At 40.1% G+C, this 24,403-nt stretch overlaps 1 protein-coding gene across 1 annotated transcript in view; it reads left to right on the forward strand.

Moving 5' to 3' along the window:
• The window catches only part of EHHADH (enoyl-CoA hydratase and 3-hydroxyacyl CoA dehydrogenase), a 53,993-nt gene that overhangs the window by 17,150 nt on the left and 12,440 nt on the right, over positions 1-24,403 (forward strand). The window contains exons 4-5 of the mRNA XM_069475236.1: positions 1,906-2,017; positions 11,346-11,450. Of these exons, the coding sequence (XP_069331337.1) occupies positions 1,906-2,017; positions 11,346-11,450 (217 nt within the window). The remainder of the gene's footprint in view (positions 1-1,905; positions 2,018-11,345; positions 11,451-24,403) is intronic.

A 24,403-nucleotide genomic window follows, 5' to 3' on the forward strand; every position in this document is an offset into this window, starting at 1 on the left:
GTTCACACTTTGAATATGTCATTCCATGCCTTCTTCTCTCCATGTTTTCTGATAAGAACTCATGTTAATCTTATGGTAAATATTCTTTAATAAAATCATTTTAAATGGCTGCATAATTTTTCATCCTATAGATGTACCATAATTTATTTAGTAATTTCCTAATGATTTAATTTTTATAAAAGCTTTACAAATAAAAACATATATATATATATCCCCTAAGTGCTCCTTTTCTTTGCCCCTTACCATGATATTCTGCACACTGAATGCAGATCTGAGTTATTAGCAGTAAGTCAGGGCATAGGGATGAACAGTGGCGGAAAGAGTGGCGATTCACTGTTAGGAAAGCCTCACGTAAGATAGGCTTCAAATATGGAAGGTATTTTGGCATTGCAGTCTGGGTAAAGGGCATTCTGCATTTAAGTAATCTCCTCCTCTTACCTTTGTACCTATAAATGACTAACAGAACTTTGGCAATTTTTAAATGGCCAGGAAAGGCACTGTGATAAAGGGCACAAGCTCACCTTCTTGTCCAGACTGAGGTTGCTCCCTGACTCTTTTTTTGTTATATAACAGCTTTATTGAGATATAATTTACATGCCATACAGGTGACTAGTTTATATAGTTCAATGGTATATGAGTATATTCACAGAGTTATGCAACCATGATCACAGCAGATTTTAGAACATTTTGTCACCCCCAAAAGAAACCTATTATCCTTTAGCAATAACTCCCTATCCCTTCTCCCCCAATCCTAAGCAACCACTAATCTTCTTTATATCTCTATAGATTTGCCTATTCTGGATGTTGCATATAAATGGAATTGTACAACATGTGGCCTTTTGTGAATGGCTTCTTTTGCTTAGCATAATGCTTTCAAGGTTCATCCATGTTGTAGCATGAATCAGTTCTTTATCACTTTATATGGCTGAATAATATTCCAATGTATGGATATACTACATTTTATTTATCCATTAATCAGTTGATAGACATTTGGGTTGCGTCTACTTTTTTTGCTTTTATAAGCAATGATGCTATGAAAATTTGCGTACGTGATTTTTGTGGGCATATATTTTCAACTGTTTTGAGCATATGTATACTCAAGAGTAGATTTGATGGGTAATATAGTAACTATATGTTTAACCTTTCAGGGACTGCCAGATTGTTTTCTGTGCAGTGTCTACAGTGTTTTATATTCCCACCAGCAATGTATGAGGGTTCTGTATTCTCTATATCCTCTCCAACACTTGTTATTGTCTGTATTTTTTATTATAGCCATCTTAGCGGATATAAAGTGATATCTTGTTGTGGTTTTGATTTGCATTCCCCCGATGGCTAATGATATTGAGCATCTTTTCGTGTGGCTTTTGGCCATTTGATCTCTTCTTTGGAAAAATGTCTATTCAGATCCTTTGCCTCTTTTTAATTGGTTATTTGTCTTTTTATTTTTGAGTTGTAAACATTCTTTATATATTCTAGATATAAGTCCTATATCAGACATATAATATGCAAGTATTCCCTCTCATTCTGTGGGTTGTCTTTTTACTTTCTTGTGCTTCCTAAATCTTGCAGGGCTCCAGAAAGCTGTTTCTGGAGACTTATTTATTTAATATGCTGGCTGAGACAGGCCAATATAGAGCCAGAGAATAAATGTGTAAGAAGCTAGAGATTCTAGTTTCTTAAATAAATGTGTTGAAGTTAGTGTTTCAACATGAAGACTTAGGGATAGCACATCTTTGTTTATCCTATTAATTAAAGGAGAGGATGTGTACTATTTGCCCTGTAGAAATCTGAATTCAATGAAACAATGTTTTTGAGAGTGTAGGAAATCCAGCGGAGTGCTTACTTTAACCCTGAACATATATATCATCTTATTCTAATGGCCTTCATGCCTTTAATCTTTGATAGACTCAAATCGCCTTCCCAGAAGTCGCACTAGGACTTCTTCCTGGTGCAAGAGGAACCCAGCTTCTCCCCAGACTCATTGGAGTTCCTGCTGCACTTGATTTAATTGTCTCAGGTCAGTATAAACCTTGCCAACAACTGTCTAGGTCAATATGAGGAACTGGACTAGGATTTAGAAAAATGCTGACTTAACAACTTATTACCTATGTAACCTTAAGAAGAGTCTTTATCTTCTTTGACTCTCAATTTCCTAATCTGTAAAATGGAGAGAATACATTTCCTGAGACCTTCTCAGATGTTACCATAAAGACCAAATGTGAGAGCCTTCTAAATGAAAGTGTATGAAAAGTGCTAATCAAATTTAGGATTTTATTATAGTTCAAGTGACTATTCATAGACACTGGTGTTCACATAGGGGGCATTACATTCAGATCCAATTTAGAAATTGTAATATGAATAAGATTTAAAACCAGAATTTTCAAGGTAAGTTTTCAAGTTTAAGCGTGGAAATGGCTAAATTTTTCATTTCCAAGTATTAAGATATTAGCTACAAATGGAAGTTGTTCTTTTTCAACAGGGAATGTGAAGAATACAACACTAGACAATATTTAGAGACCTTGGAGTTACCAAATACTTGTTTGTATGAGATTGAAAGAGACTTTTAGTTGAGGTAAGGTTGGAAGAAAGAACATATACAGTTACTTACTCCAAACAGATATAATGAATTATGAGACTTTGGATCAGCCACTTTACTTTCCCGTGCCTAGTTTCCTCATAAAAGTGAGTAATAATATACCTGCCATATGGTGATGTGGTGAAGATTGGCTAGGTTAATACATACAATGTACTTAGAACAGTGCTAGACAGTATAATAACACCATAATTGTTAGCTTTATGTTATTATTCCAAAATATCATCTGCTTAGTAAAAAAGGAAGATTGAGTAAAAATAAGATGAGTATCTTGGTATTAGACTATATTCTGAAGAATGGGCAACTAAAAGAGCACAAACTTTAGAATCAAAAGATCTGGGTTTCAAATGCCCATCAATACATGAGTGGATTAGTAAAATGTGGTATATGTATACTATGGAGTATTACTCAGCTATAAGAAATAATGGTGATATAGAATCTCTTATGTTCTCCTGGATAGAGTTAGAACCCACTCTGCTAAGTGAAGTATCCCAAGAATGGAAAAATAAGCACCACATGTACTCACCAGCAAATTGGTTTCCCTGATCATCACCTAAGTGCACATGTGGGAACAACACCAATTGGGTGTCGGGCAGATGTGGGGGGTGGGGGGAAGGGATGGGTGTATACCTACATGATGAATGCGCTGCGCACTGTCTGGGAAATGGTCACACTTGAAGCTCTGACTCAGGGGGTGGGGCATGGGCAATATACATAACCTAAACTTTTGTACCCCCATAATATGCTGAAATAAAAAAAAAAAAAGACCTGGATTTGAATCCCACCTCTACCACATATAAACAACATGCCTTGTGCAAGTTAATTTTTATTTATTCATCCAGCAACTATTAATTTTCTCTCATATGCTGAGCCCTGTTCTAGGCATTAGATCTATAGGAGTGAACTGAACCAACAAAAATTTCTGCTCTCATGAAGATTATATGGAGAAAACAATAACAGTCACAATAGTAATCATCATTGTTATATTTCTTCAATTAAAAAATGTACCTTTTCCCCATATCTTTGAAATTGGGATGCCTCTCACATTCATTATGAGTCATGGTTAAATTGGCAGTGTTTTTTCTTTCCTAGTTTCCATGAATCAGAAATTGAGAGCAGCTTTGTTGGGTTATAGCCTAGGGTTTCTCATGAGATTGCAGTAAAAACATTGACTAGGGCTACAGTCATCTGCAAGCCTGACGGGGGCTGGAGGATCTACTTCCAGGATGGCTCACTTACATGGATGGCTACGTGGTGCTGACTGTTGTCAGGAGGCTTCATTTCCTCTCTAAGATGACCTCTCCATAGAGCTTCTTGAGTGTCTTCACAGTATGAAAGCTGGCTTCCTCTTAGAGTAAGTGATCTAAGAGAGAGCAAGATGTGAAAGCCACATTGTCTTCTGTGACCTAGCTTGGAGTCACACACCATCTTTTCTGTTGGCTACACAGGTCTTCCCTCTTCAACGTGGGAGGAGGCTTGTATACCAAGAGGCCAGACTCAGTAGGGGTCACTTTGGAGATTAGCTACCACCACTGTATATGCCCACATACACCTCCCTATTATATGAGTAATATATGTAGAAGGTTAGGTGGAGATAAGTGCTAAGGAGAAAACATAAGGCAAAAAGGGGAAATATAGAATTTTAAGGGTGGGTGGTGGGTTGATGTTTTAGATAGGGTACCTAGGAAAGGCTTCCCTACAAAACAACATCTGAATAAAGAACTGAAGGAGGTAAGGATGTTTGTTATCCCAATATCTGGAGCACAGTATTCCACACAGAGAAAATAGCAAGTACAGAGCACCGAGGCAAGTCATACTTGGAACGTTCAAAGAACAGCAAGAATGTCAGTGTAGCTGGAATGAAGTGAATAAGGGAAAAATAGTAGGGAGTGAAGTCGCATCTTGTAGGGCCTTGAAGTTTAGAGAAAGAACTTTGGCTTTTCTTTTGAACAGGAAGAAAAGCACTGGAGTGTTTTGAGGAGAGGAGTAATGTGCTCTCACTTAGGTTTTTTAAAAGATCACTCTGGCTGTTGAAAATATACTAATTGGAAACAAGGACAGAAATTGGAAGACTGCTTAGAAGGCTGCTGTAATAATCCAAGAGAGATGATGAGGGCTTGGATAAGGGCTGAGTGGTAGCAATGTAAATGGTGAGATATGGTCAGATTCTGGATATATTTTTTTTTTTTTTTTTTTTTTTTTGAGACAGAGTCTCACCCTGTTGCCCAGGCTAGAGTGAGTGCCGTGGCGTCAGCCTAGCTCACAGCAACCTCAAACTCCTGAGCTCAAGCGATCCTCCTGTCTCAGCCTCCCGAGTAGCTGGGACTACAGGCATGCGCCACCATGCCCGGCTAATTTTTTCTATATATATTTTTAGCTGTCCATATAATTTCTTTCTATTTTTAGTAGAGGTGGGGTCTCGCTCTTGCTCAGGCTGGTCTCGAACTCCTGAGCTCAAACGATCCGCCCACCTCGGCCTCCCAGAGTGCTAGGATTACAGGCGTGAGCCACCGCGCCCGGCCAAATATTTTAAAGAAGAGCCAACAGAATTTTGTGGCAGATCAGATATGAGATGTGAGAGGAAAAGGGGAGTCAATGGTGATTTTAATGGCCTGAGCAGCTGGAAGGATGGTGCCATTACTAAGATGGAGATTTCTGCTGGTGGAGCAGGTTTTATGGAGGAAGCACAAGAGCTCAGTTTTGGACATGTTAAGTTTGAGAGGCCTATTACACATCCATGTGGAGATGTCCTGTAGACAGTTGAATAGACTGGCCTGGAGTTTAGGAGAGAGGTCTTTTGAATTCTGAGCCTCTGGTTTCTCATCAGTAAAACAACCACATGTTTGTTTTAAGGAATAATGAAATAACATGACATGCTTCTGGTATTATGCCCGGTAGGTAAAATTATGGCCCCCAGAGAAGTCCATGTCCTAATCCCTAGAACCTGTGAATCTGTTATGTTACATTCAAAAGGGCCTTTGCAGATGTGTTTAAATTAAAGATCTTGAGATGAGAGAAGATCCTGGATTATCCAGGTGGGCCCAGTTTATCATAAGCGTCCTTGTAAGAGGGAGGCAAGAGGCCAGAAAGGACAGCAGATGCTACATTGCTGGCTTTGAAGATGGAGGAGGAGGTCACAAGGTAAGGAATGTAGGCCACTTCTAGAAGCTGGAAAAGATAAAGAAACAGATTCTCCCTTAAAACCTCCAGACGGAACACAGTTCTGCTGACCTATTTCAGAATTCTGACATCTTAAACTGTAGGATAACAAATGTGTGTTGTTTTAAGCCTCTAAATTTGTGGCAATCTGTTACAGCAACAATAGGATACTAACAAGTAGCTATTGATGATGATAATAAAAATCTTAGCTGGGTGCAGTGGCCCACACCTGTAATCCCAGCACTTTGGGAGACCAAGGCAAAAGAATCACTTGAGGCCAGGAGTTGGAGATTACAGTGAGCTATGATTGAGCCACTACACTCCCGCCTGGATGACAGAGCAAGACTCTTTCCAAACAAACAAAGTAACCAACAGATAAATTTATTTTAAAAGAATTTTGCATTTTGGTTTGGAAAATTTTTTTTCTAAGAAAGGACGTTTAAGAAAAAGATTAAATTGCCATTGAAACTTGAAGATTCCCTATTGATGTGAATGAGGAAAAAAGACCAACTTTGTAGGCACTGTTCCCATAGGAAATTAATAAGTAAATAGATTTAGATGGCTAACCTTTTCTAATCTCCCAAAATCCCTGAGAGAGGTAATTCTGGAAAGTAGAGTGATTACACCACCAACCACTACTCCTCCACAGTTCCCTTAAAATGCCATTTGGAAATGACTGCATCTTTACCAGTAACCACAAAAGGTGTGCTCGAGCACATTGCAGTTCATTCCCTGATGTTCTCTGTCCAATCAGCTGACGAGAACTATAGTGTGCTGCTCATCCTTCTGCTTTTATTTTCTAGATCCCATCCTCCTTGTTCACAGAAGAACATAGAAAACTTCTGCTATATTCTTACAGAGCTTTGCCCCATCCCTGATGAATTTCTATATGTTCATTCAGGACAGGAATGCCTTCGAGCTCTAGATTTTGGTGGGATGCCTCTTACCACCTAGACTTGGGTTTGGGGGAGAGAGTTGGGATTACCACCTTTATCCTACCTGCCTTTTAGCTTTTGGCTCAAGTGGGTTTTCTTTATATTTGAACAAAATACTGAAGGTGAGTTTTAGTACTAGCACCTCAGGGCTCCCAGACAACAATTGTAAATACTGGCAAATATTTTTCCATGATCCAAACAAATGACAAACAAAAAAGTTAAAACAACCTCAAACCTGAAACTTATGAAAATATTCTATGACTTTAAAAAATTGAAACATAAATATGAATATGCTGAAATATTAAAGAAAAAAAATTTAGAAAACTCAACATTCTAAATTAGAAAAAATATTCTATTTATTAAATAAGAACACCCTGTTTAAAATCAAAATATTAGCCAAAATAATTTCTTTTTGAAGTGATAAAAGGAAGATGTGATGTAATAGAAAACTGACTGAACAACATAGAGGATACATGGAGACTCATTTATAGAATTCGGAAGAATTAAACAAAAAGATAAAATATAAATGAAGACAGCAGACATGAAAGATATAATAATATAACAGAGGTCTCTGCTATGAATAATAAGAGTCCCAAAGCAAAAAATGAAAGCAATAACAAAAAGAAAAAATAGAAGAAATTCTTCAGATATGAAATAGAGTCAGAGATTGTAGCAAGCACTCTATTTTCCTGGAAAAACTGATGAGGAGATGGCAATGCCTTGATATATTTTGGTAAAGATTTTTAACTTCTAGAAAACAGAATCTTGCAAGCTTCTAAAGATTAAAAACAAACAGGACAAAATGTTACTTTCAAAGGAACTAAAATCACTCCAGTCATAAATAAATGCTAAACATATGGAACATTCACATACTAGGATGCTATGTAGTCTTTACAATGATAATCTAAATCAGAAGTTCTTAAAGTGTGGTCCAGGGATTCCTGGGTGTGTCCAAAACCATTAGAGGGTCCATGGAGTCAGAATTACTTTCAGAATAATAAGACATTACTCGCCTCATTCACGTTCTCTTGTAAGTGTACAGTGGAATTTTCCAGAGTCTATTATAAATGCCATGTGATACCACAACAGAGTGAATGCAGAAGCAGATAGGAGAATCCACCTGTCTTCTGTTAAGCCAGACGTTAAATAAATTTGCAAAAATACAAAGCAATGACACTCTTCTCACTAAATTTTTGAAATTTTATAAACAGTTATTTTGCATAAAAATTTATGCTAACGTGATGAGCTCATTATTTTAAATTGAGTTAATAAATGTTTTTAAATTTCTGTTTTAATTTCTAATACAGTAAATATTGGTAAATATAACCTATATAAACAAAAGGTTTTTGGTGTTCTCCATCATTTTTAAGAGTGCAAAGGGGTCCTAAGACTAAAAAGTTTGAGAATGGCTGATAGAAATTGGTATCTTTTGACACAGAAACCAAGAGGCAAAGCTGTATATACATTGTATATATACACATGAGACAAGTTAGAAAATTATATGAGTCTATATACATTAAAAGTAGCTTTTTTCTTTTAAATGGGTAGAGGGTATTATAAAACCTATAGAATATGAAAGAAGAGTTAGAAAAACTAAATGTATTCAATTTCTTTTCAATAAATCAAGTTAGAAATTGTTTTAATTTACAATGGCATGATAAGTACATTTAAAACAATTTTTTTATTCAGGAAATTATGGGGGTACAAACATTTTGGTTGATAAGTACGTTTTAAAGAATATGAACTATTTTAAGTATCTAATGTAGAATTCATGAGGAGAGGCTTACTATCCAACATACTACAGAAATGCAAAGCACATGAGACAGTTTACTCTGCAAAAGACAAAATAGAAAGGAAGCAAAAAAGCCTAAATTATAGGAGGAAATTATAATGGTGTGAAATGAGTCTGTAAATTCTAAGGTTTATAGAAATTAAAGTGTGTGGGAGAATATGGAGAAATGTTGTGGCCTATTTTCAGTATTAAGCCTGAAAGGCAAGATTATTGGGGGAAATCAAGAAAACTGGCTTCTTTGACAAAAAAAATGAAATGAACTGGGATTGGCCTTTTCCCAAAGCACTGCTTAACAAAATATCACTATTTTTAGCACGGTGAAGAGAAGAGGTAAAAACAGTAAGAAATGATGGCTTTTTGATTTGCATAGAAAAAGATCATTAGACGAAAGCTAACATTAGAATCATACACCTATTTTTTTGAGTAGTCTGTACAATTTTAGGGAGACTTGAGAATGACATTTGGAAAGAGTTCCATGGAGAAAAAAAATTTAATGTTTGGAAAAGAAAAGAAGCCATCAAGGAAATTGGAAAAAATTGAGATTACCAGCATGGAGAAGAGAAGCTTAGTTGTCTTGGAGTCTCCTCAAAGTAGATCTACATAGGACTCCTATTAGAGCCCATTGAGCAGTGGTTGTTGTCTACAGTGATGGCAGCACAAGAAAAAACAAGTTTAAATCACAGCCTGAGAATTTGGATTGGATGTGTAGAGCCATGTCTTTAGGTCCATAGTTCTTTGAAACAAAATAAAAATACAGTCATGCATCACTTAATGGTGGCGTATGTTCTGAGACGTGTGTCATTAGGTGATTTTGTTGTGCGAACATCATAGCGTGTACTTACATAAACCGAGATGATATTGCCTGCTGCACACCTAGGCTATTTGGGATAGCCTATTGCTCCTAGGCTATAAACCTATACAGCATGTTACTGTATTGAGTGTTGTAGGCAATAGCAACACAATGGTAAATATTTGTATGTCTAAACGTGTCTAAACATAGAAAAGGTACAGTAAAAATATGGTAATCTTATAGGACCATCATCATATATATGGGCCATTGTTGACTGAAATGTCACATGATTGTATTGGAATCTCATCGACTCTTTAAGAACAGTAGTGGTTCTCTTCCATTTTTGTGAAATCCCAGCCAGAAGAAATCATTACAGCTGAAGAAATTTTCAGTCCATCCTGTGGGTAGCTCATGTTTTCCTGCTTAGTTGCCCCCCAAATCCTCTTAGTACCCAGGTTTCCATATTCCATTTTGTGTCTACTTGGCCCCCTTAACCTGGGTAGGCTGATTCACTTACTCCTTATGCAAGTGATTTTATACACAGTATACTTGACCCCTGAAACCACTCACCTACTCCCCACCCTCTGCCCGCCTCGAGGTTGGCTCCCCCTCTCTCCACCTCGACAAATCCCTGAAAGCCCCGTCCCCCTTCATCACCCCGGGGGCTTCTAATCACTCAGTATTGATTTCCCTAACTCTTTTCATCCTGTTGATCTGAAAGCCTTTTCTCAAAGGCACTTCCAGAAAACTGCCCAAATGTTGATTTTCCAGAGAGACACCTGCCAAAAATCACTGGTCTATCAGATCAATAAAACCCATTTGTAGTTCTCTGAAGTACTAATAATAACCAGGAATGGAGGGTTTGTCTCAGAGGTGGCATCCACCAACACTGTCTGTAAGAGCAGTGAAGACTGTGGAAACTGTTGTCACCAAGACAGCTCTGATGATTGCTTTTCAGAAGACAAGGTGGTATTGGCAAGAAAGCAAGCAACGTCTCCTTCCTTCTGACCCTCTGGTAAGGGATGCTTATGTCCCCCAGCCCCCTACTTCAGAATATGCAGATCAAATTACATATTTACAACTGGTGAAGAACTACCAGGGCAGAATTAAGGAGTGATGCAAACCCTCATCAAACTTGTATAACCTCCTAGAGTTGACGTTCTGTACTGCAGGCTGCCAGTGCCACAGCTAGATACTAAAAGCTGCCAGCACCCACCACCACCAGACACTAGATGTTGCCACCTGTCAAATGAGATTTAAACTGTTGCTGCTGTTTAATATCGCTAACTCCAGACTGAAAACCCTCGACAGAGCACCCAGTTCACTAAGCTTGGGGTCATGGACCACACGCCAGCTGCCACGGGTCTGAAGGAACCACTGTCTAATCATCCCTGCTTCCTTTTCAGCTTCTGTGGTAGGAGGTAGGGCTCCAAAGCTCACTCAACAGCGATTGCACAAACTAAGGGAGGGGTTGAGATGCTGGGTAGTCAAAAAATGGCAAATGTCTGCCCCATTTGTCCTGTGTAATTTTGATTATACCTAATATAATGTCAGCTTAATCCTGTTTATCCAATTATATTTGTTTGAGTACTATCTTTTTTTCTTTTAATCAACCACTGTCCCTGGCATGTGCTAGGTATAGATAGGGTAGATACTACTATTCTGATGCTACTACCTCTATTGTTATTATCAAAAAGTAATCATCTCTTATATTTCTATAGAGATGTGTAGTTTATAAAATGCTTCTGTGGACATTTAAAGAATATAAAGAGAACGTATCATTCTCACTTACTACTCAGAATTAGTGAGGTAAGTGTAATTATTCCCATTTCGCAATGAGGAAATCGTGGTCCTGGTGCAGTTCTTCACAGTCACACAAGTAGTAAAAAGTAGAGCCGGAGCTGAAATCCAGGTTTTTCTGGTTATCTCTGCAGTGATCTTTCTACTACCACAGTCTGTGTGGTCCTTATTTATTTTATTTAATGATAGATGTTTATATCCAAGACAGACAACTTTCCTTACCAAAGAGAAGAATGCTTCTGCTTTAGTCTCACGTCATTCTTTGTTTTATTTCAGGAAGATTTATTTCGGCAGGTGAAGCACTCAAGCTGGGTATTCTAGATCAAATTGTCAACTCAGACCCAGTGGACGAAGCCATCAAATTTGCTCAGAGAGTTTTAGGTAAGACTATAATAATAAAAGTAGTACAAGATTATAAACAAGCTACATGTCCACTTCAGTAAGGAACTCTGTAAATATCTTATGGTATATTCATGTAATGGAGTCTGATACAGCTTAAAAATGAATGAGAAACTCTATGTACTAATTTGGTATGAAATCCATGATATATGGAATTATTAAGTGAAAAAAGCATCACTACATATAGTGGTTTGCCATTGGTGTAACAGAAAAGGGAGGATTATCTATGCAACTGTTTGTTTACACATACATTTCTGTCAGGATTCACAAAAATGGTTAATGGTTGCCTTTGATCAGCCAGCGCAAGCTGTTGGGAGGAGGCTTTTCACTGTTTACCTTTCTGGACCTTGTGAATTTTTTATCACATGAATGTTTTTCCTATTAAGAAAGAGAATTAAAATTGAAACAAACAAACACTTCGGCAAATAGAAGACAGGCTCTATTATCTACCCCAAAGAAGCTCCGGGGCCTCCAGAGCTTCTGTCTCGGCAAACTAAGTTCTGTCTTTCTCAATGTTTCTCACTTTATAAACTCATCGTGTTCCTTTAAGAGTTCTTTTCGTGGTGGCACTCCCCGAGGTTTTGTGTTTGTTTCTTTTTAAACCATTCCTTTTCAGTCTAGAGAGGTGGTCAGCTTCAAACGAGCAAGATGGAGAGGGTAAAAATTGCCAGAAAAAAATAATTGGGAGGAGTGCTGGGTCACAGGCAGAACAGAGTGCTGGTCTCCCGCTTGGTGGCAGGAAATGGCTCCATGTCATTTAAAGGCATTCTTTTGAAAACAGCGCTCTTTTGTTGACCCTGGCAGAGAACAAACACTGTCCTGAAATAATCTTTCTTTTTTGTGGCTCTAGCCTGTTACTTTTTCAAAGTAATAGTAAAAGCTTGAACTGGAGAGGTGAGGGACTATGGGGAGGAAATATTGGTGACCCCTAGAGAATCAGCAAGGCTGTGCCCAAATGGAAATAAATTTCCTGCTATCCTCCTCTGCCTTTCAGACAGTCTGCCTCTCAGACCACATTTTCATCATTGTGCTTCTTGAGAGGGATGATTGTTTTGTTGTTAATAGCAGTCACTTGGTTGGCTCACAGCAAAGACTACTTGCATTTGGAAGTCCCTAAATGATTTTTTGGTTTGGGGCTCAAGATAGACCCATGCCTGTCATTTATACCTTGGTTTTGGTTTGTAAAGGCCTCAATTTCAACAGAAGTTCTTTCCCTTAAGTGATTTCCCTAGATTCTGATTTGAGAATTAAGTTACTTTGAGAAATAGACTTTACAAATATCATGGTCTAGTACATTTATAAAATGATCTGGTTTTAATTTGTATTTATTTAAAAGAAATTAATCTTAATTTTTAAACATTAAATTTAAAGCATTTTTGATTTATAAAACTTATAAAATGGTATTGTTTCAGCAGTATTACACACTTTGTCCACTTGGTGGCATCCCAATATTGAGGCATCATCTGCTTTAGAACTTGGTAATTCACCTGTTAACAGTTCTGGGCTTTGGACAATTGCATATAACTATTTTAAGTTATAATCATGAAGACTATATGGAAATATGTAAAGTTCTTCGTGATATAAAAATGTTTAAAATATAAATTTATGTGCATCGTGTAATTATAGCTACATAGAGTATGTCTGAATACAGACAAAAATTGAAAGGAAATACGCAAGAATGAGAATAAGTTAGTTTTTCCCCAAAATTTCTTAAGTGAATTTTGCTTTTGTTTTGATTTTTTTCCTAGCTTAGGATAAATTAGTTTTACTAAATATTTCTAAGTTATTTTTAGTTTTCTTTCCATTTTTTTCCAGCTTTAGTGAGGTGTAATTTCTATACAACAAAATTCACACATTTTAAATGTTGAATTGGGTGAATTTTGGTAATTGATTACAGTTGTGTAATCACTGCTACAATCAAGATATAGTTCTGGCACCCTAAAAAGTATTTTCATGCTTCTTTCGAGTGTATCCCCTTCCCTGCCCATTGGCTACAGGCAACCACTGACCTGCTTTCTGTTACTATATACAGTGTTACGTTTTTTAGAATCTCATGTAGATGGAATCATACATAGAGTGTGTAGTCTTTTGTGTCTGGCTTCTTTCACTCAGCATAATGTTTTTGAGATTCATTCTTGTTGCATGTGTTAATATTTTGTTCCATTTTATTACTGAATTGTATTCCATAGTGTGAGTAAACTACAATTTGTTTATCCATTTATCAGTTGATGGACAATTAGGATGTTTCCACTTTGGGCCTATACAAGTCTTTGTAGGCATGTGTTGTCCTTTCTCTTGGGTAAATACCTGAAAATAGGATTGCTGGGTTGTAAGGTAAGTGTATGCTTCACTCTTAAATGCTTTTTCAACTTGATTAATGAAAAACCATTAATGATTTAAAAGATATACTAATTTTTGCCAGGCAGATTAGAAAATATAGAAAAAATAATATGGTAAAATTGAGTTTAAATAAGCTCTTACTACACTGCTTGTAATATATCCTATCTAGAGGGCAATTGGACAGTCATGTATTGAGACTTAAAAGTTATTTGGACCTTTTGATTTAGTATTTCGATTCTTGGAAATTTACCATAGGAAAATAATCACAGAAGTACATAAAGATTTGCGTATAGTAATGCTCACTGAAGCTTTATTTGTCATAAAATATTGGAAACAACTAAAATATTTAGTTTTAGGAGATTACATAAAAGATGATAATCTCAATAAAGCAACTCTTTCAGCCACTAAAACATCCATTTTTGAAAAAGTTGAAAAACTTGGAAAGTACTTACGTATAATATTAAGAAGAAAACAGATACAGAAAATTTCACACGTGTATGTGTGTATTTCTTATTCATATTTGCATAAGGAAAAACACTATGAGGAGATGTGACAAATTTTTAAGAGTGGTTATACTTGGGTGGTAGTTAATCAAAACTCTTGATTTAAAAAAATAGTTATCTTTTCCTAATATCTGAGCCATTAAATTTACTCAAAGGAAAAAGGGATGCCTTTGGGAGGCCAGTGTGGAAAGAGTGAAGTCTGATAGAGAAATGGGCTCAGGACTGGAAGTCAGGGGACCTGGACTCTAGTCTCAGCCTTAGCTATATGGACCTTAACAAATCACATTTTTGGACATTATTCATCAAAAAGGAAAGGGTTTGGTGCCGGGTGTGGAGGCTCACGCCTGTGATCCTAGCACTCTGGGAGGCTGAGGCAGGAGAATCACTAGAGCTCAGGAGTTGGAGACCATCCTGAGCAAGGAAACCCTGTCTCTACCAAAAATAGGAAAAATTAGCTGGTGCGGGGACACATGCCTGGTATCCCAGCTACTTGGGAGGCTGAGGCAGGAGGATCGCTTGAGCCCAGGAGTTTAAGGTTGCAGTGAGCTATGATGACACCACTGCACTCCAGCCCAGGCAACAGAGGAGAGACTCTGTCTCAAAAAAAAAAAAAAAAAGAAAGAAAGAAAGAAAGAAAGGGAGGGAGGAAAAGGTATTAGTTGGTTTCAAACCGTGTTCTGAGACATCACAGGCTACAGTGATTGGGCTCCCAATTATTTGTCCTTGATAACAACCCAAGCAGCTCCACTGAGTCTTTTTTGGGGGTTAGTGATTAGAACCCCATGGAAAACTCTGGGACTTTTACTGTTGTTGTTGTTATTTTAATGAGTTCCGCTGTTTGAAATCCTATGATTTCTTGGTGCTGCTTTGTAATAGACAAATGCTAGAAAGAGAGGTAAAGAAATAAGGTAGATCAACCAAGGACTAATTCACAATCTGTCATTTATTATCTTACAAAATGCATAGTTTAGGCTTATATATTTTGCCTTTTGTTTTCATTTGAGGTCTTCTGCTCTTTTTATGCTTCCTTGTTTTCCTCTTTTTTATTTCTTTGTTTTTAAATATGGCTATTAGTATGTGGTCATTTGGCAGGACAAAATTGATGGGTTGACTTGAAGGACAAGTTCCACAAAAATATAATAAATTAATATTAAATATGTATGCATTTATTGCAAATAAATATATACATGAGTACAGTTATGTGAAGCTAGTACAATTGTTTTGATCTAGAGCAATGGTTGTCAAACTTTACCGTGCATCAGAATTGCTTGGAGGGCTTATTAAAACATAGTTTGAAAGGCTGTACTCATTACTTTCTGATTGAGTATATCTGGGGTAGGGCCCAAGAATTTTCATCTCTAACGAGTGCCTAGGTGATTTTGACAATGTGTTATAGGGACCACACTTGGAGAACCATTGATGTACAGAGAATAAAAGTAAGAATGGAGATAACTTTTCCTAGTTTTGACTTTTTATATGTGGCATGCAAACACTACCTACAGTCCTAAAGATATTTGGAAATCAGTTATGAAAAGCATGATCAAAATGCACATGTGGTTATATAGCCTTGTAAATATACAAAAAAACACTGAATTATTGTACACTTTAAAGTGGTGACTTTTGTGATATGTGAATTACATGTCCATTTTTAAAACACATGTAAAATTTTTGCTTCCTTTTCCCATTTGTAAAAATATTTCATTAATTCAGCCTGTTCTCATCCACATTTCTCAAAGGTTGACTTGAAAAAATAACAAAAGGAAAAGATTAAGAACACTTATTTAGTTTCCACATTCTATAGGAAAGGAGGAAGAAAAGGGAATTTCCAATGGTCAATGTTCCAATCAGTACTTTCGGAATCAATTATGGGTAGCAAGGGAGTATAGGAGGTTAACATATCTAAAAATGTGATTTGGGAAGTAGCTACAAATTTCTCTACAGACTCAACACTGTATCCTGGCGAGCTGACTGTGGAAGTTAATTAGCTTTATGCATCTTAATGCTCTTGTTATATGAAGCATCCCAGACTACTGCTGTACAGTGGATTTAAAAGCACAATGCAGAATTTCTTGGCCAAAACAGATTGCTTTCGCTAAATTAGGGAGGTGGGAGGGTACTGTAAATTGCTATTTATTTGCACTTGCGTGTGGCTAGAAGCCTGCTTGTTCCTGAACTGAGTAAGAACTTCTTGTTCCTGTGTGTATGTTTCTGGCATGAAGCCGAAAGTGTGTGCTATTATTGAAAGACCAAGAGACTACGGGCTCTCTGCCCCACCTTTCCCAGCAGTGATGGGCAAAGGGGACATGCATCAACTCAGGACTCTAATGCTCTGTTTTTGTCTCTGTAATGAACCCTCGTCCTGTTGCTGTGGCTGTGCTAGCTGTTTTTGGTCTGTTTGTTCATTGGGATTTTAAAGAATCTTAGTGGTTTTATTTATCTTTCTCTTCATTTTATCTTTTCCTCTTTGTAATTTATTTTTACGCTCTGTGAACATTTATATGAACGTGCTTCAAAAGAGCAGAGTGACCCTGGAGGCCTGAGCACACGTCTGCATTGAGCTTCCTTTTTGCTTGCTGCACAGGTTCTGTGGGCGACCTCCCTGAAGCCTGTTAATCTGCAGTTTTTCTGTCTATCCTTTGCAGAGCTTCTATAGAGGGACACAGCTTATTATTTATCAGGGTTAGAGAAGAGAGAATCCTTTATGTCTGAGAACACAATTTCTGTGAACTGCATGTTGAGTCTCTCTTTAGCCTAGGCAGAGAAAATTTTTTCCTATCAGTTTAGCAGAAGGAAGGAGGGAAAATAATCACCTCCTTTTCTTCCTTCAGAAGCATGATTCACTTATGTTTTATCAAAACTTGAATATACTTCTGCCTTAGAATACCTCATAGAATTAAGAAGAAGAAAATGTGAGCGGGTCAAGAAAAGTATATAAGTATATAAGTATATTTAAATCACTGAGTTCCTCTCCTCCCCATTTTCCTGAGCAGCTAATGCTGATGCTGACACTCACCTGTCTTATTATGTAGGTACAGCTGAGTGACTTGGAAACTACCAAGTGTAGAAGAAATACGCTTTGAAAACAACTGTGCCTGTAGACAGATAGGGGAAATTCTGAACATGTTCTGTAGTAATAAACCAAAGTTGTAAGAAAATTGCATCCTCAGTTGCAGCTACAGCAAGAGAGAGAGAGAGAAAATTGAGCAGGGAAAAACCACCTATGATTGTGCCCTGATCTCAAACTCTCCAGTGGATGTGCTCGGTTTGGCCCTGCGGCTGGCCTGGACAAGTGCCCTGGACAGCTCCCAGAATGCCCACATGTAGTCTGAGAGGTCTTGTGTGTCCCCAGGATGGTAGAATTATGCTGATCAGAAATAATTACTGCACACCATTAAGCAGGCTTTTCTTTTCTTCTCAGTTTTGCTCTCTCCTCTTTTTTTCACTTCTCTTCTTTTCTTTTCAATCTCTGGCCTAAGACAAAGTTGCCAGGAATTGCATCTGTCCTTGATGCAGTGGCTGACAAAACTCTCTGCCTTTGGACCTCCCAGAAGCTAGACCTCAAAATAACTGTTGAATTTTTCAAAAATAGTTATGCCTCAATGGGCCTGGTTGATTTCGAGGTATGGCACGGGCATCTGAACTTCTTCAACTCTTCAAAAAAATCTGATGTGTACTATGGAATGGAGAAGTAGCCACACTGATGGTGGGAACATAGCCACACTGATGGTGGGAACAATGGTAGTATCACAAGGACAAAGACCCAGCTCTATGATATCCCAAGCCTGTCTACACCCTGTTGCATGTCATAGATTGCACTGGCCACAACACCGACAGCTCAGCCCTCTTTCCTCATCCACTTGCTCTTCCACATACTTGTCCCCTCCCTCCTCTCCCCACTGTCGCTTCTTGTCTTCCTTTTAGGCTACCAGTGAATTACTTAAATGAGCCGTAGACCCTGGAAGGGTTCCCATCCTTCTCTGTTGAGCTTGCTTTCCCATAAATTGAGGATTGGGCTAACTCATTGGATAATTGAGCAAGTACTTAGTGGACTGTTGGGTACAGTTCATGTTTTTCCAAAGTAGCAGAGTGAGGAGGGACCACATGCTACTAACTATTGTCTTTCTGACTTTCCTGAATTCTATTCTTAACATCAGATGGAAAATCATTAATTTAGAAACTCATTCTTTTCAATTCTATTAAACAATCAAGCATTAAGAAATTTTCTCATATCTTAGATTAAAAAAAGAGGTTGAGATTATATAATGCCTCCCAGATATACCTCCATGTGCACATGATTACATCCGAACCTTACTCACTCCCTTGGACACACCCTAACACACAATGCCAGATGGGCTTACATTCGTATGTGTTTTTACAGTGAAACTGCTTTAGAGGTAGGTTTTCTATCTGAATAACTAAGATGAACATTTTTAATATAATGGTTTATCCTTGAAGAAATGGTAGTAATTTTTAGAAAACAGTTTCTAGTATAGCCGAAGTTCTGGTGACTAATTTGTTACACGGTTGTTCTTTAGTGCAAACTTTAGAATCATTCTCTTGAGTTCTTTTTTAAAAAATAGAACCATAAGCATTCTTATTAGAATTTCATAGACAATACATATGGAAAATATTTGTATTTTTATGCTGTTAAATATTTGTCGCGCCGCAGTCGCCAGCAAGTACGACACGACCAGTTGGAGTTCTTCCAGCAGTAGTTTAATGAGGCACCTACAACAGTTACATGGCGAGAGACCTCGAACAGGAAATGCAAGCTGCTTTTATAGCCCCGGATAGGTGTGTCCCACAAGCGTGTCCCACAGGGATAGGTGGAGGGCCTGACTATGCATGTCCTGGGCGGATACACTAGGAGGCCTAGACCGCTCCCCACAGCTCCCCCTTTTGTTTTTGCCTTATGGTGAACGGAAGCCCCAGTCCGGATCTAGGGTCACAGTTCACCAAGGGGCGTATGGTCACTACTCTTCAGTGCAATGAGCGAGAGCTCATGAAGGTGCAAGGGCTGACCACAAAACAGGGGTCGCGCGCCCTTCCCGGTGCAATGGGGACAAGCCCTCGGGGTGCAAGGGCCACGCCATGCTGTCAAGGGGAAAAGCGGTAGTTGCCGTCCGTATGTAACATGTTTATCTACACTCCAGGAGGAGAGCCCTCATGAAGGGCAGCAAAGGCTTGAGCCATGACCACTCGATCCCTTTGTTGCTGCCAACGGACACGCATGAGCATCCAGAACACGAGGCCAAAAAGCAAGACATCCCAGCAGGCCCAGGGATCCAAGACCTGCCCATTCCCGAACCCCGTGTAGAAGTGACAAAAAGGTGGGGAGGAGGCCATCAGTAAGCATAGGATCTAACCGGGTAGAATTAATATGGGTGATTTCTAGTTGTAACTGAGTGGCTAGCTTGGAGAAATTGGCAGACCAAGAGCCCTGTAACAGCCGAGAAAGCTCTTTAGAGAGATTGGCCGCCTGGGAAAGGTTAGAATATGGGATCGAAGTAATACACAATCCCGGCAGTCGTCGCTCGCAACCAAGCTGGGCGAGCTGTACCAAACTGTCCACCTGTTCTTGAACCAAGTCCACACGTTGATTTAGGAGCATAATCCCTCCCGCCAGGTGTGAGTTGATAGAGCTTTGTGTGTCCAAGGCAGTTGCTACCGTTGCTGACAGGTTATTTAGGACCTGTGCTGTTTGTACGGCGCCCACCGCCGCGATCGAAGCGGCGGTAAGGGCCGCAGCGGAGGCCGCTGCAATAGCAAAGACAAGAGCTGTCACGCCAAAGTCCCTACGATGTCGAAAGAGAACCAACGAATCCGGTGCGTCAACCGGCCAGGGGATGTACCGGGGCATGCGTGCAACCACGGCCATCCTGTGTTCTGAGGCATTCCAGCAACGTGTATACGTGCAGTTTACGGTTGAGCAGTTAAGGGTGGCCGTATGGTTTTCCAGGCGGGCCACAATCCAGATGAATGGAGGCCAGAGACAAACAGGCGTGGGACCGAAGGTCACGTTGGAAAACTGAGCGCCTGATGCAGCGGTCTCAGATGTTCACAGTTTTGTGTAACGCAGGCCACATCCCTGTCACAAAAGTCCCATTAGCAAAGGTCCCATTGCGGGGACGCGGCCGGTCCACCCAAGTACCCATCTGGTTGGCAAGAAGTATACAGGACAGGTTGCCGTTAGTCGGGATAATGGTAGTAAAGCACAAGGACCCAGCAAGGATATAGGATTCATTGCCGGGAACCGCTCCCGACTCGTTGGACCATGGGAGGTAGGGAAGTCCTAGGGAAGCATTGGTAATAAAGAACCGGGGGAATATCTGCGAATCATGAGACACCGGCAGGGGTCTCGGGAATACAGGCAGGATGGCCCAACGACGTTTCGCCCTGGACAGCAAGTAGACTTTGATTGTGCCATGGGCGCGTTCTACAATGCCCTGGGCCTGGGGGTTATAGGGCAAGCCAGTGCGATGGGTAACGCCGAGACGGCGGCAAAATTGTTGAAAGGCCCGGGAAGTACAGGAAAGCACTGGCTGACTTTTCTCCGAACCCGGTCGGACATGAAAGATGTACCTCCCCCGCCATCAACTGGTGGGGGAGGGGCGGAGGCATACGGAGGCGGGCGATAACGCTCCGCCTCATACGCCGTCACCGCCTCCTCCAAGTCCGCCTTATCGGCCGGAGAAAGCTCCGCCTCCCTCTCGCGAGACGAGGAAGAAGAGCGGGACAAAGAAGAGGAAGAAGAAGAAGAAGAAGACAGACGGAGGGCGGCCATTTTACAAGCCATGTCCTCCCTAGATAACGGGCCGGGCAACGGGCGTCCCCGTCGCCTTCCTGAGCGCCCTCCCTTGCGGGCGGCTCCCCGCTTTTCTTCCGACCGGGTTCTCGAACGCCCCGGCCGGTCCGGACCACCCTTATCCCTTTCTGACATGCTATCTTGATAGTCACTCAGAGCCTGCTGCCCCTGCTGCACTTGAATACTACAAGGAGAGTCCTCTAGGCAGGTGCGCACCAATGCCCAAATAGGAAGGACGCACTCTCGAAGGAGCCCAGTAGCATGGGCACAGCGAAGGTCCTTCTCTAATTTATCCCAGCTCGGAACGGTGAAAGAGCCCGAGTGGAGAAACCATGGTGCCACACGATCTACTTCCTGCATAAAATGCCGTAAGACACGCTCGGGGATTTTCAACTCTCGTGCAGCCAAAAGCTCCTGTAGAGCACGGAGCAGCTGGGCGCTCGGGGAATTCCCCATATCAAAGCACTCTCGGGGGGGGGGGGGGGGGGGGGGGGGGGTCCGACCCTACCTCAACTACTGTGGTTCTGAACTCACCTCTAATGAGGTCGTCTCCGCCTGGTGCAAGAGTTTCCCGGGTTTCGGCACCACTTGTCGCGCCGCAGTCGCCAGCAAGTACGACACGACCAGTTGGAGTTCTTCCAGCAGTAGTTTAATGAGGCACCTACAACAGTTACATGGCGAGAGACCTCGAACAGGAAATGCAAGCTGCTTTTATAGCCCCGGATAGGTGTGTCCCACAAGCGTGTCCCACAGGGATAGGTGGAGGGCCTGACTATGCATGTCCTGGGCGGATACACTAGGAGGCCTAGACCGCTCCCCACAAATATTTACATCCAGAAGCATGGGGCTTTTCTCTCTTTATTAAGGTCTTATTTTATGTTCTTCAATAAAATATATTTATCTTCTGAAAGGCTTGTACCTTTCTTGATAAATTCATTTCTAGATATGTCAACAGCTTTAATGAGGCACAATTTGCCATATAGAGTTGTGGAACCATCCCATAATCAATTTTAAAACTTGTCCACTCCCATAAAAAATTCCTTCATGCCCATTACAGCTAATGCCCACTCATGTCCCCAACCCTATAGATTTGCCTCTTTTGGACATTTAATTTAAATGGCATCATACAATATGTAATCTTTTGCATCTGGCTTCTTTTAGTTAGCATAATTTTTTGAGGCTTATCTGTGTTGTGGCATGTGTCAGTAGCTTGCTCCTTTATATTGCTGAATAGTATTCTATTGTGTGGCTTTACCGTATTTTCTTTCTTTCTTTCTTTTTTTCTTTCTTTTTTTTTTTTTTTGAGACAGAGTTTTGCTCTATTGCCTGGGCTAGAGTGCTGTGGCTTCAGCCTAGCTCACAGCAACCTCAAACTCCTGGGCTCAAGCCATCCTTCTGCCTCAGCCTCCCGAGTAGCTAGGACTACAGGTACCTGCCACGATACCTGGCTAATTTTTCTATTTTTCGTAGAGATGGGGTCTCACTCTTGCTCAGGCTGGTCTCGAACTCCTGAGCTCAAGCAATCCTCCCACCTCAGCCTCCCAGAGTGCTAGGATTACAGACCGAGCCACCACGCCTGGCCTACCGCATTTTCTGTATCCATCGAACAGTTAATGGATATTTGGGTTGTTTCCAGTTTCTCCTACTATGAATAATGCTGCTATGAATATTTATATGCAAGAAATTTGTGGACATATGCTTTCATTTCTCTTGGGTAGATTCCTAGGAGTGAAATTGCTGGGTTGAACAATAAGTTTATGTTTCTCTTTTTTAGAAACTACCAAACTGATACACTATTTTACATTCTCACAAGCAAACATATGAGGGTTCTGGTTTCTCCACATCATTATGAACACTTAATATTGATGCCTTTTTTATTGTAATCATTCTAGCGGATCTGTATTAGTTATCTATAGCTGCATAACAAATTACCCCAAAACTTAGTGGCTTAAAATCAAATATTTGTAGCACAGTTTCTGTGGGTCAGGAATCCAGGTGTGGTTAGCTAGGGCCTCTGGCTTTAGGATTTCAAACAAAGCTGCAATCAAGATATTGGCTGTGGCTCTAGTCACTGCAAGGCTGACTGGGGCAGGGAGGCAGAGAATCCACTTCCAAGCTCACTCAAGTGGTTGTTAGGAGGATTTAGTTCCTTAGAGACTGTTGTACTGAGGGCCTCAATTCCTTGCTTACTGTTGGCTGAAAGCCTCCCTCAGTTCTTTGCCACGTGGCTTCACCATAGGGCAGCTCACAACACAGCAGCTGGCTTCCATCAGAGTGACCAAGTGAGAGAGCAAGACCCGAGACAGTCTTTTTGTAACCTAATCTCAGAAATGATACCCCATTACTTAGAGGCTGTCTGCTATATTCCTTGTGCTTTTAATTTGCATTTCCCTAATGACTGATGCTGAGTATCTCTTTATGTGCTTACTAGCCATTCACATATCCTCTTTGATAGAATATCTGCTCGAGTTTTTGCTCATTTAAAAAATTGGTTGCCTTATTTTTAAATTGCAAGAGTCCATTATATATTTTGGAAACAAATTTTTTATTAGATACTTGACATGCCAATTGTGTTCATTTTCTATTGCTGAGATAACAAATTACCACAAGCTTAGCAGGTTTTTTTTTTTTTTGGCTTTTTTTTTTGAGACGGAGTCTAACTCTGTTGCGCTGGGTAGAGTGCAGTGGCATCATCATAGCTGACTGCAGCCTCAAACTCCTGGGCTCAAGCAATCCTCCTGCCTCAGCCTCCCAAGTAGCTGGGATTACAGGCGCCTGCCATGATGCCTGACTAATTTTTCTATTTTTAGTAGAGACGGGGTCTCACTTTTGCTCAGGCTGGTCTCGAACTCCTGAGTTTAAGCAATCCTCCCACCTTGGCCTCCCAGAGTGCTAGGATTACAGGTGTGAGCTACTGTGCCTGGCCAGCTTAACAGTTTAAATGACACAAACTTATTATCTTACAGTTCTGTAGCCTAGAAGCCTGGTAGAGGTCTCATTGAGCTACAAGTCAGGTGTCAGCTACTGCACTCTTTTCTGGAGGCTCTAGGGGAGAATCTGTTTCCTGCTTGCTTGGGTTGTTGGCAGAATTCAGTACTTTTCATTGTAGGACCAACGTCCCCATGTTCTTTCTGTTTGTAAACTAAGGGTTGTTCCTAGCTTCTAGAGGCCACTGCATTCCTTGGTTCTTGGCCCTCTTTCCCCGTATTCAAAGCTACATCACCACCAACAGGTCAAGTCCTTTGCATGTTGCATCTCTCTAACCCTTCTTTTTTTTTTTTTTTTTT

This window comes from Eulemur rufifrons, chromosome 7 (assembly GCF_041146395.1).
Source record: "Eulemur rufifrons isolate Redbay chromosome 7, OSU_ERuf_1, whole genome shotgun sequence".
NCBI lineage: Eukaryota > Metazoa > Chordata > Mammalia > Primates > Lemuridae > Eulemur > Eulemur rufifrons.